Below are 16,965 nucleotides of genomic sequence, written 5' to 3'. Positions count from 1 at the left end.
TGGTGAAGTAGCCTGCAGGAGTAACCGCAATATGTTTTATAGGTGGCATATGGTGCAGTACTGTGCAACAGTGGTGGAGGGAAGGAATGTTTTGGGGTGATGAATGGAGTGCTAACAACATGAGTTGCTTTGTTCTTGATGGTGTAGAGGAGTTGCACATACATTGTCAAGCAAAGTATTTCATCATGTGTATAGGAAGGAACTGCATATGCTGGGTTACTCCGGAGGTAGACACACAATGCTGGTGTACCTCAGCGGGACAGGCAGCATCTCTGGAGAGAAGGAACGGGTGACGTTTTGGGTCGAGACCCTTCTTCAGACTGAGGTTCATGGCAAGGATAATGTCAAAGGTAGATGATTAGACTCTCTTGCAGGAGATGGCTATTGCCTGGGGCTAGTTTGGCTCAATGAGGCATTACATGTTAGGCCATGCCTGAATGCTGCCCGGGTCTTGCTCACTGGAATCAAACATTGTGAAATCATCTGAACGCTTGACCTGATAGAAAGGAAGTATTTGATGCACCTTAATGCATCCTTGTCAAGAGAGTTGAGATTGGGGAGTAAATATTTACTGATCAGTAGTGCCCCTGTCACATCGATCGATAAAAAAATGTTTTCCACTCTTTTAATCTGCTGTAATACAAGCCCGATTTGAAGAGTGAATATACAGTGTGCTGGGGGAATACAATGGGTATTGTATATTAAATGAATATGTGGGAATAAACAGTAGAGGCAAAAAGGCACCAAAATTATTTCTTTAAAAAACAACCTTAATAGGTTTGTTTCTAAGACATCGCCTGAGAACACTTACAGCAAAATCCTGGAGTTGAAATCATTGGCCTCCTACAATCACAACTGTATTCCTATATGCGACTCCAGACAATGAAGTATCCCTGACCATGGGAAATCAAAGGGAAACCACTCTAATTGTTTTAGAGATGGCACAGTGGCACAGCTGGTAGATCTGCTGCCTCACAGCGCCAGAGACTCGGGATTGATCATGACCCCAGGTGCTACCTGGGTATAGTTTACACGCTCTTCCTGTGACCGCATGGGTTTCCTCCAGGTGTTCTGGTTTCCTCCCACATCCCAAAGACGTTTTGGTTTGTAGATTAATTGGCGTCTGTAAATTTACACGGGTTTGCAGGGTGAGGGTACGAAAGTAGGATAACATAGAATTAATGTGAACAAGTGATCGATAGTCAGTGTGGACTCAGTGGGCTGAAGGGCCTGTTTCCATGCTGTATCTCCAAACTAAACTAAACTAGAGGTTGTTGATGTCATCGTTCATAGGTAGCCTTGAAGTCAATGGCAACCACTTTCAAGAAACATTTCATTTCTTTTGTTCACATGGAGACCAGCAGATCATGAGTTCAATAGTCTGAGGAAAAACCCAAACTGAGCACTATTAAGAAGGTAATCGTGAGTAATTTGCTGCTTGAAGGCATTGTAGACAACATTTTGATCATTGGAAGTATATTGAGATGGCTTTTTGTGTTCTATTACACATATGGGCAAATTTCCACATTGCCAGATGGATGATGCTGGGATTGTACAGGAATAGTTTAACTAAGTTAAGGTTGGTTCTCTGGATACATTTTCAGGACTACAACCAGGATGTTGTCTGGACTGAGAGCTTTTGTTGTGTCTAGTTCTAAGCAGTGTTGTGGAATTCTCATGTTTTGGCTAAATGAAAGGGAGAAAAAGGTTTCGGGAAGGAATCCAGTCTATGACTGGAGGATGGAACAGATGCACCAGTTATGAAATATATGCTTCTCTGTTACTGAACAAGCCACACGATGCACTTTAAGAACATATTTGTTGATAGTGGCAGAACACCCTGCTTCCAGGGCCTTTTAGAATAAAACTAGACCAAGTGGACCCATTGGGCCCAAACCTCTCCTGCATTGGTGCAGCACCCTCTCCTCCCTCCCCCTCCCCTCCCATCAACTCCACCACTCCATCCCCCTCAACCCCCCTTATCCTCCCTGCTCCCCCTCCCTCCCTCCCCCTCCCTCCCCCCTTCATCCCTAGGAGATAGATTTAAACTTTAAAATGTGAATAACTTAAAAAATATAACACTGATTTCAATTAAACTTATTCCATTAGCACCAAAGGGACGACGATGAGTGGGCCTAAAATTGTCGTGTGCCGTTGTTCAGGAACAAACAAACGACAGTTTTAGTTTATAGATATGCAGTTACTTCTTCATATTTTCACAGTTTTCCATTGAGAAATCCTCCACCTCCATCTGTTTGCTCTGTTTCTAAATAATACTCTCATGGAAACAAACCAGAAGTTAAATATTATAAGAAAATAACTGCAGATGCTGGTACAAATCGAAGGTATTTATTCACAAAATGCTGGAGTAACTCAGCAGGTCAGGTAGCATCTCGGGAGAGAAGGAATGGGTGACGTTTCGGGTCGAGACCCTTCTTCAGTCTGAAGAAGGGTCTCGACCCGAAACGTCGCCCATTCCTTCTCTCCCGAGATGCTGCCTGACCTGCTGAGTTACTCCAGCATTTTATGAAGAAGTTAAATATTAGTTGACGACTGTGTTGTCAATACACATCCTTCCCTGCATGTGGATGCAGGCACCCCTGCATTATAGCTCTTCTGGTTACCAATATTTAACTTATGAGAATTTACAAATCACTACCCAAAAATTTATGACATGGAATAAAATTTGCTCTCACAGAATTTGTGAGAAAATACTGTATGCAGACAAATCAACAGGTTTTTTTCACCGCTCATTTCTTGACAAGTGGCTTCACCTAATTCAAAAATTGTGATGTGGCCAAGTTTCTAGGAATGAACACATCTCCCTGGCATTCCAATGAGTCAAGTATATCAGCTGTGATGTGTAGGAAGTAACTGCAGATGCTGGTTTAAACCGAAAATAGACACAAAGTGCTGGAGTAACTCAGCAGGTCAGACAGCATCCCTGGAGAAAAGGAATAGGTGACTTTTCAGGTTAAGACCCTTCTTCAGAGGCCTGACTCTCAGTCTGAAGAACGGTCTCGACCCGAAACATCACCTATTCCTTTTTTCCAGAGATGCTGTCTGACCCGCTGAGTTACTCCAGCATTTTGTGTCACTATCAGTTCTGATTACAACATTAGGTCTTGGCACTTGGAGAAAATTATTGGAATAGAAAGGAGCATGAGGTGTCTCGGACGTAGGTGGGAAGGGAGTGGACAGGGGAGAATAGGATGGAATCAAGGGATGTGGAGACAAGTTGAGTGGGGCAGGAGGAGGCAGAGACAATGGGTCTTGCCAGGGCAACCCTGTTTGTGGATGTTGGATGTTGGGGGGAGGTAGAAGCGGGCAGTACGGGGCTGTGGAAAGACAAGGTTGGAGCTGTGAGGGGAGATGCCAGAGGTGATGAGATCGGAAACAGTCTGGGAGATGATGGCCTGGTGGTCATCTGCAGGGTCAGTGTCAAGGGGTCGGTATGAGGACGTGTCTGAGAGCTAGCACCTGTCCTCAGTGCGGTCGAGTTCAGCCCCGCAATAGCACCTCCCTTGCTGGCAGGTTTAATAACAATGTTGGGATTGTTGTTAGGTGAGTATAGAGCTGTGCGTTCAGAGGGAGGGGTGGGGGGGGGAGGAGGGGGGTGGGGGGGGAGGAGGGGGGTGGGGGGTGGAGTGGGGGGGGGGGGGAGATTGTGCTGATTACGGGGAGTAGAGAATTCACGATGGTTGATGTCCCATCGGCAGTTAAAAATAAAAAGTTCCAGAGAGGGTAGAAGGTTGGGCAGGAGGGATCCATGAGAAAGGGGAATGTAGGAGATGGGAGAAGGGGTTGCCACTGAGGGGGGTGGGGGGGGAAAGGATTCCTTTGCATAGAGTAAGACCCAGAGTTGGAGGGGATGGAAGAAGAGCTCGACATGATGGCTGGCCCGAAACTCATTGAGGTGTGGACGTCGGGCGTCCTCAGCTACCTCTGGACTGTGTCTGTACAAGGAAATGGCCTTTCAGTATCTTTCTATATCTGACTCTTATAGAGTCATAGTCATAGTAATACAGTGTGGAAATAGGCCCTTCGGCCCAACTCACCCACACCGGCCAACAATGTCCCAGCTACACTGGTCCTACTTGCCTGTGCTTGGTCCATATCCCTTCAAACCTGTCCTATCCATGTACCTGTCTAATTGTTTCTTAAACGATGGGATAGTTCCAGCCTCAACTACTTCCTCTGGCAGCTTGTTCCACACATCCACCACCCTTTGTGTGAAAAATGTATCCCTCGGATTCCTATTAAATCTTTTCCCCTTCACCTTGAACTTATGTCCTCTGGTCCTCGATTCCCGTACTCTGGGCAAAAGACTCTGTGCATCTACCCAATCTATTCCTCTCATGATTTTGTATACCTCTATAAGATCCCCCCTCATCCTCCTGCGTTCCATGGAATAGAGACCCAGCCTACTCAACCTCTCCCTGTAGCTCACACCCTCTAGTCCTGGCAACATCCTCGTAAATCTTTTCTGAACCCTTTCAAGCTTGACAATATCTTTCCTATAACATGGCGCCCAGAAGTGAACACAATATTCTAAATGCGGTCTCCCAAACTTCTTATACAACTGCTACGTGACCTCCTAACTTCTCTACTCAATACTCTGACTGACGAAGGCCAAAGTGGTCAAAAGCCTTTTACCTGCGACTCGAACTTCAAGGAACCATGCACCTGTACTCCTGAATCCCTCTGCTCTATAACACTACCCAGAGGCCTACCGATCCAGATCCTGCTGCAATCTTTCACAACCATCTTCACTATCTGCAAAACCACTGACTTTGTATCATCAGCAAACTTGCTAATCTTGCCCTGTATGTTCTCATCCAAATCATTGATGTAGATGACAAACAGTAACGGGCCCAGCACCGAACCCTGAGGCACACCGCCACTCACAGGCCTCCAGTCTGAGAAGCAACCTTCCACCATCACCCTCTGCTTCCTTCCATGGAGCCAATTTGCTATTCATTCAGCTATCCCTCCTTGGATCCCATGCGATCTAACCTTCCAGAGTGGCCTACCATACGGAACCTTGTCCAACCTTATTTGAGATTTATGGAGATGTGCAAGTACTATATAATTGCCTTGCACTAAAGTATTCTCCTGAGTTTCAAATGATGGTAAATCCATATAGTTAATCTCTCACATTCCTCAATTTCCTTGCGGTTTTGAATGAAGAAGACGTTCCTTTTTTTGTCTTTACATCCAGCTGTAAGACCTTCTTTTAAGGCAAATTTCAAAGGACAATATCCCCACAGCTCTGGAATGCTCGCCTAGGTTCTGCATTCAAGTCATTTCTTTTTGACAGACACTGGGCCTATAAACCTCAAAAACAAATAGTGTGAGAGTGCTGTGAACTAAACAAAGCTGACATCTACTGTATCCAATCTCAACTATGTCTCCATGGAAGAATGCCAAAAGAGGCCAGTTATTCCCCAGACTCTTTGCTACGTTCCTCTGGGACGCTCTAGAACAGCATTGCCATAAGTTTGGGAACGGGTTACTTATTTACCTTATTCCAGGCATGCACTGGCACCGCATAAGAGTGCAGAAGAGGGGGGAAAAAATTGTGAATGCACCTTGAAAATAAATTAACTTTGTAAATTCAAATTGTTAATTTTAACACAATGAAGCTTAATACCACAAGATTAAAATTATTATATTTTTAATGATTATCAACAAAATCAAACTTACTGACTAAAAATGCTTGCCTTGATTTGCCACTGTAAACCAACTTACTTCAAACTAATCACCATATTAATATTCCAACCTTCAACATTAGTTATACCCACTGTTTCAACTTGAAGTGCTTTAATTCTACCATTTACTTAACTGTTTAGGTCAGTGCCGTTTTATCGATCAATGTTATGTTAATAGTAACTTTTTTGATATTAATGACACTCTTAGTTGACCATGTCTTCACATTGCTGAACCTTAATATTTAGTTTTGCAATTGTTATGCTTTCAATGTGTTGTTGCAAATACATAGATACATAGAAAATAGGTGCAGGAGGAGGCCATTTGGCCCTTCGAGCTAGCACCACCATTCATTGTGATCGTGGCTGATCATCCACAATCAGTAACCCGTGCCTGCCTTCTACCCATATCCCTTGATTCTGCTAGCCCCTAGAGCTCTATCGAACTCTCTTTTAAATTCATCCAGTGAATTGGCCTCCACTGCCTTCTGTGGCGGATAATTCCACAAATTCACAACTCAGTAAATAGCTTTACTGTGTGCAGCACATCCTTATTATTGAGACTGACCCGTTTATTATTAGAAACTAGATGATTACCACCTCGTAGACCGCAGTAAAGAATACTGTTGAAGACTTGGGAGTAAGCTTAATTCCAGCAACTGTGTTATATTTTATTCCTTGAGATCAGTAGGGTGAAGTTGAAAATATTATTAAAATAATCTTAGTTGTTAGTTATGGCTCAAAAAGATACTTTGTCCATATTCTACCTAAGAAGGGAAAATACAGAAACATATTATTTTGTAATTTACAATTGATTGCCCAATTTTGGAATGTGAATTAATTGCAACCACAAACTAATCAACCAGTCAACGACATCTATTTTTATGTAAAAGAAAAGTAAAAATTGCTGTAAACCTTCAGTAGGTCAGGCAGTAACTGTGACAAGAGAAACAGAATTAACTTTTCTGGTCAGACCCTTCTAAATTCTGACAAAGGTTCCTTGACCTGAAATCTTAACTGTTTCTCTTTTTATAGATGTTGCCTGGACTCCTCAATGTTTCCAACATTTTCATTTAGTCAAATGCACAAGTACTGTGAGCACAGGTACAAGTTTGTTTTCATTTCAAAACACAAAGTGCTGGAGGAAATCAACAAGTCAACCAGTATCTGTGGAAGGAATGGACAGACGGCAGTTCAGTTGGGATCCTTCTTCATACTTTGCGTTAGTCTTGGGCCAGTAGCTATTAATGCTACTTGATCAGGAAGATCTCGGTGTTCTGCAGAGAAAAGCAGATGAATTTTTGGTTGTACTGAAGGAAGAGGAGATGCAAGAAATCGACCATTATGCTGTTTGTCACATTAAAATCAGCAGCGACCTAGAGGAGAATGATATGTACGTACACATTAGTCCTTGCAGAACTGAAGCACGCATTGCCTCACTGAAGCCCCATTCTTTCACGTCTCATCTTTTAGAATTTAAAACTCTTCACACTATATTTAACACCAATATATTTTTCAAAAGGTTCAAAGGTATTTTATTGGCATGTGTACCAATTAAGGTACAGTGAAACTCGGTTTACCACACAGCCATACTAAAAAAAGCAACAAAACACCCAACTACATAAAAGGTTCCCCACATTCCTCACTGTGATGGAAGGCAATAAAGTCTAATCTTATTTCAGCTTTATTATTTTATTATTATTCCTATTATAGGTTCATGTAAAATGAAATTTGGAGGGTACTCTGTGTCTGGAACAATATTTATTGTACGTATCATATTCACATTTTGTAGGTTTTGCATGATGTTATATAATATGCACAACACAGTAATAGTCCGCAAGTGCATAATGATGGTTCAGTACACAATTAAAAGGATGTTCGTTGACTCACTGAACTATCTTCTTTCTTCATAAAGTGTGGACATCCAGATTGCAATCTAGCCAGATGTAAAGAGTTACGTTCTCTTTAATCAGACAATTTGTTCATTCTTTTGAGCCTGAGAACTAAGTGTTGCCACTGCTCTTTGTAGCAGGAACATACATACAGTTGATGCAAACTGCAGCTGGTACAACTGATAAGGACACACAACACATTGCTTACATAGAGAAGGTGCAGCACTCTCAGTACTTCAGAGTTCTAATTCGTGCAGGTTGGAAGCTAAGGTGCTGAATTCCTACACTCCTGTGTGTGTGTGTGTGTGTGTGTGTGTGTGTGTGTGTGTGTGTGTGTGTGTGTGTGTGTGTGTGTGTGTGTGTGTATATATATATATATATATATATATATATTTATATATAATAACGATTGCGTTCAAATCATCTTTGATCATGTGGCAATACAATGATGCCCAAACTGAAAACTTGAAGTAGAGGCACCATGGAAATTGCTCAGTGCTACCCTAGCTGCTTTGGAATCTTATTCCGAGAGTCACTTAATTAACTTTGAAGCAAATTAAGACAGTTTGAGACCAAGTGTTCATGTGCTTATGTGATATCTGAACATGCCATCCGATAGTGGTGTGTGCACTCAGCTAATATTCAAGTCCTCAGCAGTTCTGTGCCAATGCAGAGTCCAGTAAGAATGCCCATATCTCTGATATATCTGAACCACCAGGGCGTTAAATGATATTGGCTTTGATTCACAAAGATATTGATGCAATTACTTCCAGATAGATGTAAACACATTATTATAAGAAAATAACTGCAGATGCTGGTACAAATCGATTTATTCACAAAATGCTGGAGTAACTCAGCAGGTCAGGCAGCATCTCGGGAGAGAAGGAATGGGTGACGTTTCGGGTCGAGACCCTTCTTCAGACTGATGTCGGGGGTGGGACAAAGGAAGGATATAGGTGGAGACAGGAAGATAGAGGGAGATCTGGGAAGGAGGAGGGGAAGGGAGGGACAGAGGAGCTATCTGAAGTTGGAGAAGTCGACGTTCATACCACCGGGCCGCAAACTGCCCAGGCGAAATATGAGGTGCTGCTCCTCCAACTTCCGGCGGGCCTCACCATGGCACTGGAGGAGGCCCATGACAGAGAGGTCAGACTGGGAATGGGAGGGGGAGTTAAAGTGCTGGGCCACCGGGAGATCAGTTGCGTTAATGCGGACCGAGCGCAGGTGTTCAGCGAAGCGATCGCCGAGCCTGCGCTTGGTTTCGCCGATATAGATAAGTTGACATCTAGAGCAGCGGATGCAATAGATGAGGTTGGAGGAGGTGCAGGTGAACCTCTGTCTCACCTGGAAAGAATGTTTGGGTCCTTTGATGGAGTTGAGGGGGGAGGTAAAGGGACAGGTGTTGCATCTCGTGCGGTTGCAAGGGAAAGTGCCCGGGGTTAGGGTGGTTTGGGTAGGAAGGGACGAGTGGACCAGGGAGTTGCGGAGGGAACGGTCTCTGCGGAACGCAGAGAGGGGAGGGGATGGGAAGATATGGCCAGTGGTGGGGTCCTGTTGTAGGTGACGGAAATGTTGGTGGATAATATGTTGGATCCGCTGGCTGGTGGGGTGGAAGGTGAGAACGAGGGGGATCCTGTCCTTGTTGCGAGTGTGGGGATGGGGAGCAAGAGCGGAGCTGCGGGATGTAGAAGAGACCCTAGTGAGAGCCTCATCTATAATGGAGGAGGGGAAGCCCCGTTTTCTGAAAAACGAGGACATCTCGGAAGCCCTAGTGTGAAACACCTCATCCCGGGCGCAGATGCGGCGTAGACGGAGGAATTGGGAGTAGGGGATAGACTTTTTGCAGGGGACCGGGTGGGAAGAAGTGTAGTCCAGATAGCTGTGCGAGTCGGTGGGCTTGTAATAAATGTCCGTCACTAGTTTTTCTCCTGTGATGGAGATGGTGAGGTCCAGAAACGGGAGGGAGATGTCAGAGATAGTCCAGGTATATTTAAGAGCAGGATGGAAATTGGAGGTGAAGTGTATAAAGTCAGTGAGTTCTGCATGGGTGTAAGAGGTAGCACCAATGCAGTCGTCGATGTAGCGGAGGTAGAGTTCGGGGATGGGGCCAGTGTACGTCTGGAACAGGGATTGTTCGACGTACCCAACAAAGAGGCAGGCGTAGCTAGGGCCCATGCGAGTGCCCATAGCCACGCCTCTGGTTTGGAGGAAGTGGGAGGAGTCAAAGGAGAAGTTGTTGAGGGTAAGAACCAGCTCTGCTAGGCGGAGGAGAGTGTTGGTCGATGGGGATTGGCTGGTTCTACGGTCGAGGAAGAAACGGAGGGCTTCGAGACCATCCTTGTGGGGGATGGAAGTGTAGAGTGACTGGACATCCATGGTGAAAATGAGGGAGTGGGGGCCTGGGAACCGGAAGTTATCCAGGAGATGGAGAGCGTGTGAGGTGTCTTGGACGTAGGTGGGGAGGGATTTGACCAGGGGGGATAGGATGGAGTCGAGGTAGGTAGAGATAAGTTCGGTGGGGCATGAGCAGGCAGAGACAATGGGTCTGCCGGGACAATTGTGTTTGTGGATTTTGGGTAGGAGGTAGAATCGGGCCGTGCGGGGCTGGGGAACTATGAGATTGGAGGCACTGAGGGGTAGTTCGCCGGAGTTGGTGAGGTCGGTGATGGTGCTGGTGATGAAGGTCTGGTGTTTATCGGTGGGGTCATGGTCAAGGGATAGGTAGGAAGAGGTGTCTGATAGTTGTCGTCTGGCCTCGGTGCGGTAGAGGTCAGCACGCCAGACTACCACAGCCCCTCCCTTGTCAGCGGGTTTAATTATTAAGTCCGGGTTGTTGCGGAGTGAGTTGAGGGCTGCACGTTCAGGAGGGGAGAGGTTGGAGTTAGTCAGGGGAGTGGAAAATTTGAGGCGGCCGATGTCACGCCGGCAGTTTGATGTAAACACATTTATTTGTTTGTCTGTAGTCAGCCAATTAACTAAAAAGCAATCGATCAATGCTACTCTTGGTAGATGGGCACGTGCACAGCCAGCATGGGGATCATTGGACATTGCAGTAGACATACATATACATCACCACAACTACCCCATTAAATAAAGCCTGCTTCAGGCAGTCCATGATTTGTTTCCTGTGTGGAGATTGCCACTGTGAATTGTGCCACTCTGTGTGATCTCATGGGGCCTCCTCACCTCCTCCATTACATGGTAATTAGTAATGACTGCTGCAATCATAGACTTAGAACAAAACCATCTGTGCCCGCCCATTTTTATCAGAGCTAATACTCTGAAATTCTTCTCTTCAGTACACTCACTAGCTGAAAAGTTACATCTATTAAAGAACTTTACATTTTTTTGTGGGATGAATTGATCATTACTGAATCGCAGACAGAAAAATAAGTTTTAAATCAGCCTTTTTCTTCCTTAACATTTTCTGATCTATTTTTAAAGCATCTAAATGAATGTCCATTTCAAACATTAATGGATGTTTTTAACTTTGAATTCCATTGAAGATCGTGGAATTTAAGTATTGTTTTAAACTCAACGCAGTCGTTATAGAGAGTGCCCCATGCTTTCAGGAGGTAACACCTCCCAAAGTTTGACACAGTAGATAAATTACAACAGCAAAGAAAGTAGAGACAACCTTGAGGAAATCCTTCAGTGCAGCTTCTATGTCTCAGTACACTTAATGTACCACATGCTTTGTGTATGCCACCTGGTCATTTCATAAGCCATTGGATACTCTTTCATTGAAGCTTAAGGATGACGGAATTAGACCCAGGGTATCATTTCAGGAGATTAAATATTTAACCACTGTGTGATCCAAACCTTTGAAAGTCTCAAGGTTGCAACTGGAGATTTGGCAGCAGGTGTGGTAAACGGAAGTACTAATGGATTTAAGGTCCAATTAAATGCATTGCCCTTTCATAGAGCAAAACTCGGTGTTCACCTTAAACCCTTTAACATGCTTAACTCATGTCCTACAAAACAAGATCCAGAGTCTAAAGTAATGTTGGCATCAGACACCTCAGTCGACTCGGCAAAGTGAAAAATGGTCCTTTTGCGGAAAGTAAACACTAACAGCAATTGGCGTAGGCAAAGTGATCCCTGTATTTGCAATGAACTGTTATGCTCTAAGATATAGCATGATCAAAGTATCCCTTGACCGGTTTTAAAGGAGTCTAACAGAACTTTCAGAAGATTATGGAATATTATTTATTCTACAAAACCACCTTGTGCAGGTCAAACAACTTTTTCAATGGTTCAAATTTTCCACACAATCTAAGACAGAAAAAAGAAACAAGAGCAGAAGGTCATTCAAAGATTAAAAAGCTGAGGATGAGTTGGGAGCATGGATGCACTTTTTAAATTTTAATCGGCATGAAATGTGCAGTACACGGCGTATGTTTACCAAAAGATATTCATAAGTTCATAAGTGATGGTAGCAGAATTAGGCCATTTGGCCTGTCACGCCTACTCCGCCATTCCATCTTGGCTGATCTCTCTCTCCCTCCTAACTCCATCCTCCTACCTTCTCCCCATAACCCCTGACACTTGTACTAAAACTAACATCGCTGCTGGACAACGACTCCCACCCCATGCAGGACACTGTCACTGCACTGAGTAGCTCCTTCAGTGACAGACTCCTTCACCCCAAGTGCATGAAGGAGAGATATAGGAGGTCCTTCCTTCCCGCTGCTGTGAGGCTGCACAACCAGCACTGCTCCCAGCAGATGAGTCAACAATAACAGCTAAGAACACACAGAAAACTGATGACAATTTATGTATCTTTTATTTATAATGAATGATCTCTTGCTCTCTTGCTATCCACTTTGCTGCTGTAACACTGTAAATTTCCCTGGTGTGGGACGAATAAAGGAATATATTATTATTATTATTATTATTAATCAAGAATCTATCCATCTCTGCCTAAAAAATATCCATTGACTTGGCCTCCACAGCCTTCAGTGGCAATGAATTCCAGATTCACCATTCTCTGACTAAAGAAATTCCTGCTCATCTCCTTCCGAAAGGAACGTCCCTTAATTCCGAGGCTATGACCTCTGGTCCTAGACTCTCCCGGTAGTGGAAATATCCTCTCCACATCCACTCTATCCAGGCCTTTCACTATTCGGTAAGTTTCAATGAGATCCCCCCTCATCCTTGTAAACTCCAGCAAGTACAGGCCCAGTGCCATCAAATGCTCATGATAGGTTAACCCACTCATTCCTGGGATCATTCTCGTTAATCTCCTCTGGACCCGCTGCAGCGCCAGCACAATCTTTCTCAGATATGGGGCCCAAAATTGCTCAGAATACTCCAAATGCGTTCTGACCGGTGCCTTATAGAGCCTCGGCATTACATCCCTGTTTTTGTATTGAGATAAATGCTAGCACTGAAGTCTCACGCTGAATTTGGTTGTGTGCTGTGAGCATCCTGATGTAACTCGACAGATGTGACAATGAAAAATCAGGCAAGCTTTGAGATGGAATTGACCAGCATTTTGATGGGGTGCAGTAGTGGGAGTGGGTGGTGAAGGAGTTCAGGAAAAATACCCTGTTATTTTTGGAGAACCGACATTGAAAGTTAAGCAAACAATGACAATATTTTATCCTGTGCACCCCATCTATCTCACCCAACCATTCCCATTGTTGGTAGAGAAGTGAGGATAACAATGTCATATAATCATATAATTTGGATTTGGAATTATCACTGTGCCTCCAGACTCTACAAATTTGAGCACCAGCATCTGATTTTCAGGAGTAGAACTCATGAAATTTTGCTATATAATAAGAAAAAAATAAAGATAATCAACCTACAATGTACCTGTACAATTGTTTCAATACTACTGTAGTTTTCTTTGGATTCTTTGGTCAGTAGATCATAGAATTCATAGAGTCTGAAGAAGGGTCTCGATCCGAAACGTCACCCATTCCTTCTCTCCAGAGATGCTGCCTGTCGCGCTGAGTTACTCCAGCACGTTGTGTCTATCTATAGAATTCGTACTGTATGCATTACAAGAAGGTGAATTACTGCCATCATTTTAAAGCATCCAGGGATTCCCAGTAACGATAGTTTCAACGGTGTGTAAACACTTTGAGGATTAAGGATAATTTAAAATATTGTCTAAATAGATCACTAAAATAGACTTATCCAAATTAATCCCAAAATTTAAGACTAAGGTGAAACACGTAATCACTTCCAATTCCTAATTTTAATTAATATGCCAAAGACTCAAGATGTTTGCTAGTATTTTCATGTGTTTGATTTTTTTTGTTATTTTAGGAAGAAGTACAAAACCTGTGGAAAGAAAATACGGAAATACTCTCCAAGGCAAAGAACTATGGTTTTGATGTAGTTGATACATTTAGTATCACTATGGGACGTTATAAAGAATTTCTTCAGGGAAAGTGTGCATGTCATTTTCATGAGGTAACTATTTTAAAAATGTTTCTACTATTTTTTTTGCAATCAAGATATTACAATGAGATATATCTAATTCATTTTCTATAACTTATTATGATATACAATATAGCTTCTACAGCTTATCAAATGCTTTTGAGCATTCAAGACATTGTGGAATTCCCACAGAATATTATGTTATGATAAAGCAATTGTATGCTTCCAACAAATCTCAGAACACGATCTCACCAATGACACCTGTAAATTAATTAGTCTTGGTGGATCATCTCTTCCCAGAATCGTTTTTGGAATTTTTCCAATTCCATGCCAATCTTATATCAGCTTTAGATATGAGATAGCTTTCCCATAGACGCGCTACTCCACATATCATAACGGAGGTTCCACAGGAGTAGTGAGTCCGTGCCAATAGAATCAGTCTGTACATCAAAGGACATCAGCCTACCAGCATTTATACAATCCACAATCGTCTCATGAGGAACTTTATAAAGCGTTGTAAATGTAACAGTTCCACCTCTGCATAGATACCAGTGCATCGGCTTCACCACAATAATATACACTTTTGCTTTACCGCTGTACTCTAACCTGCCTGTTTGTGGAAATTAAGAAGAAACAAGCACCTGAGGGAAGAGGTTAATAAAAGAGCTGTCAGCAAACAAGACATAATAGCAGACACAAAGTACTGGAGTAACTCAGCGGGTCAGGCAGCATCTCTGGAGAACATGGGTAGGTGACATTTCAGGTCGGGACCCTTCTTCAGAGCATGGACAGGTGATGGATCAGGGCGGAACCCTTTTTCAGGCTCCAGGAATCACAGAGGGGGAGCCGTGAGAGAGGGTCTCCCAGAACTCCCTGTGGAACTAATAAATTATCAAAAGAATGTAAGGCATTCTATAAAGGCATCAGCAACAAAAGGAAAAAGAAAATAGGCACAAATGAATCCACTAATAAATGAGTAATATAAACTGACCAAACAATGATACAACATTGGGAGGGTTAAAGGATAGATCGTTATGTTTCAGTTTAATTGATAAGGCTCAATAAAGCCAATAACAACAGATAAAATAAGGTGATGACAGATAGATATTTCAAGAATTAAAATTCAGAGCGCAAAATCTAGCTGCTTAGATAACTTAAATCCAAATATTATATCAAATCTGCAAGGATAATATCTTCCAAAGTTTAAGAAAATAACTGCAGATGCTGGTACAAATCGAAGGTATTTATTTCACAAAATGCTGGAGTAACTCAGCAGGTCAGGCAGCATCTCAGGAGAGAAGGAATGGGTGATGTTTCGGGTCGAGACCCTTCTTCAGACTGTTCTTCTTCCAAAGTTTAATGATTCAAGGAAATATGAAATACCTTGATAAGAGAAGTGTCAATGTCTTGTATAGATATCATATGAATCTGAATTTATCAAAAATAAACATTCTTTTGGAATATATAAATGACGTTTTCCCCTTTTTCCCCTCCTCTCCTCTTAGGTAACCAGTTCTGAATACTCTAGATCAACAATGCATACAAAAATGAAGCATTTAGCACACTCCTTTACTGGAAAGGACAACTCAAGCCAGAGCAAGGCTTCAGCTCTCCGAGATGCTCTGTCTGCTTCCAAATCACACTATCATGTTAAAGGTCCAATAAACCAGGCCTATTCAGAAATTCTTCTCAGCAGAGTCTGTGTTAACAGATTGAACATTCTGAGTACTCAGCAATAAAAAATAGACACATTTTACAGTTTTAAGATTTGCTGCTTCCCTGGAGATCTGTGCAAAATGCCGCACGGTATGCGTTCTATTTCTTGCTGATTGGCTACAAATCCTACCACCACCAAAGGCATGTGACACTTGTTAAATCTTTATGAAATCAATATGTGCCTCTGAAAATGTGACGCTTCAGAATGGCAGATGGAAAAGCAGAAAATTGATGTGACTCGCTGTCTGGCCAGATGAATTGCATAAACAGCTGTGGGCGAAACAAAGTATTTTACACTTGAGATTAAGTACATAAGAGACTTGAAGTCCTTAAGTAAGCCACTTAGTCCTTTTCTGTGCAATATTCAGTCACTATCTGCACTATTTTTTGCTGGTTTTCTGAATAGCTTTTTTATTTTTATATGTATTGTTCACGAGAAATCACATTCCCCAGATATTGCTGGTGATATCAAATTATATATACCTCACAGTGCCTGTTTATACTACCATTGTTTGGCAGGCAAGAAAATAGTTTAGAATGTTGCCTGAATTCTCAAATGTCTTAAACATATTTTGCATACAGAGAACGTTCAATGTTTATAAAATGTTGGTATTTTTGTACATCTACTTTTAATACATTTATGTATTTTTAATTTTTCTATTAAAACATATAATGCTTTAATTTACAACAGTGCAGATGCCTGTTTTTATCATCCATGGATTGCCTTGGAAAAGAGGAATTAAAAAGGGTTTTAGAAGAGTAATGCTCTGTCACAGGGCTAAATATCTTTCTATAAATCTTCCAACAATTCTTTATAACAGTATTAAAAGATAATTAGCGTGCCAGTCAAATAGAGAATTTCACTGTCATTCACCATTGCAAACTGAAGAAGATAAAAATTGAGACATCTTCATAATTTATGTGTGTAATATGGAGAACTGGGAACTGTAATGCTCCATGTCACCATGTAGGAGATGTGTCCCTATTGTACACATGACCCCTGCAGGAATATACTATCATGCACAAAGCTGAAGGTGTCGCTGAGGATTTTATTCACAAAATGCTGGAGTAACTCAGCAGGTCAGGCAGCATCTCGGGAGAGAAGGCATGGGTGACGTTTCGGGTCGAGATCCTTCTTCAACCCATGCCTTCTCTCCCGAGATGCTGCCTGACCTGCTGAGTTACTCCAGCATTTTGTGAATAAAAACCTTCGATTTGTACCAGCATCTGCAGTTATCTTCTTATACTAGGTGTCG

At 42.6% G+C, this 16,965-nt stretch overlaps 1 protein-coding gene and 1 long non-coding RNA gene across 5 annotated transcripts in view; one reads left to right on the top strand and one right to left on the bottom strand.

The window, feature by feature from the left end:
• The window catches only part of cped1 (cadherin-like and PC-esterase domain containing 1), a 219,716-nt gene extending 203,395 nt beyond the window's left edge, over window positions 1-16,321 (top strand). For 2 of the 4 annotated variants that reach the window (XM_078417409.1, XM_078417408.1), the window contains 2 exons: window positions 13,880-14,026; window positions 15,499-16,321. In XM_078417409.1, the coding sequence (XP_078273535.1) occupies window positions 13,880-14,026; window positions 15,499-15,732 (381 nt within the window). In that variant the 3' untranslated portion in view covers window positions 15,733-16,321. Of the gene's footprint in view, window positions 1-6,743; window positions 6,810-13,879; window positions 14,027-15,498 lie in introns of those variants that run through there. The other 2 variants (XM_078417410.1, XM_078417411.1) reach the window with 2 other exon arrangements.
• Window positions 1-16,965, bottom strand: part of LOC144603731 (uncharacterized) — a 120,969-nt gene that overhangs the window by 49,453 nt on the left and 54,551 nt on the right. The window lies entirely within an intron of this gene.

The sequence above is a fragment of the Rhinoraja longicauda genome, chromosome 20 (assembly GCF_053455715.1).
Source record: "Rhinoraja longicauda isolate Sanriku21f chromosome 20, sRhiLon1.1, whole genome shotgun sequence".
Taxonomy (NCBI): Eukaryota; Metazoa; Chordata; class Chondrichthyes; order Rajiformes; family Arhynchobatidae; genus Rhinoraja; species Rhinoraja longicauda.
Note: the sequence above shows the minus strand (reverse complement) of the source record. Positions and strands in the feature narration are given on the sequence as shown.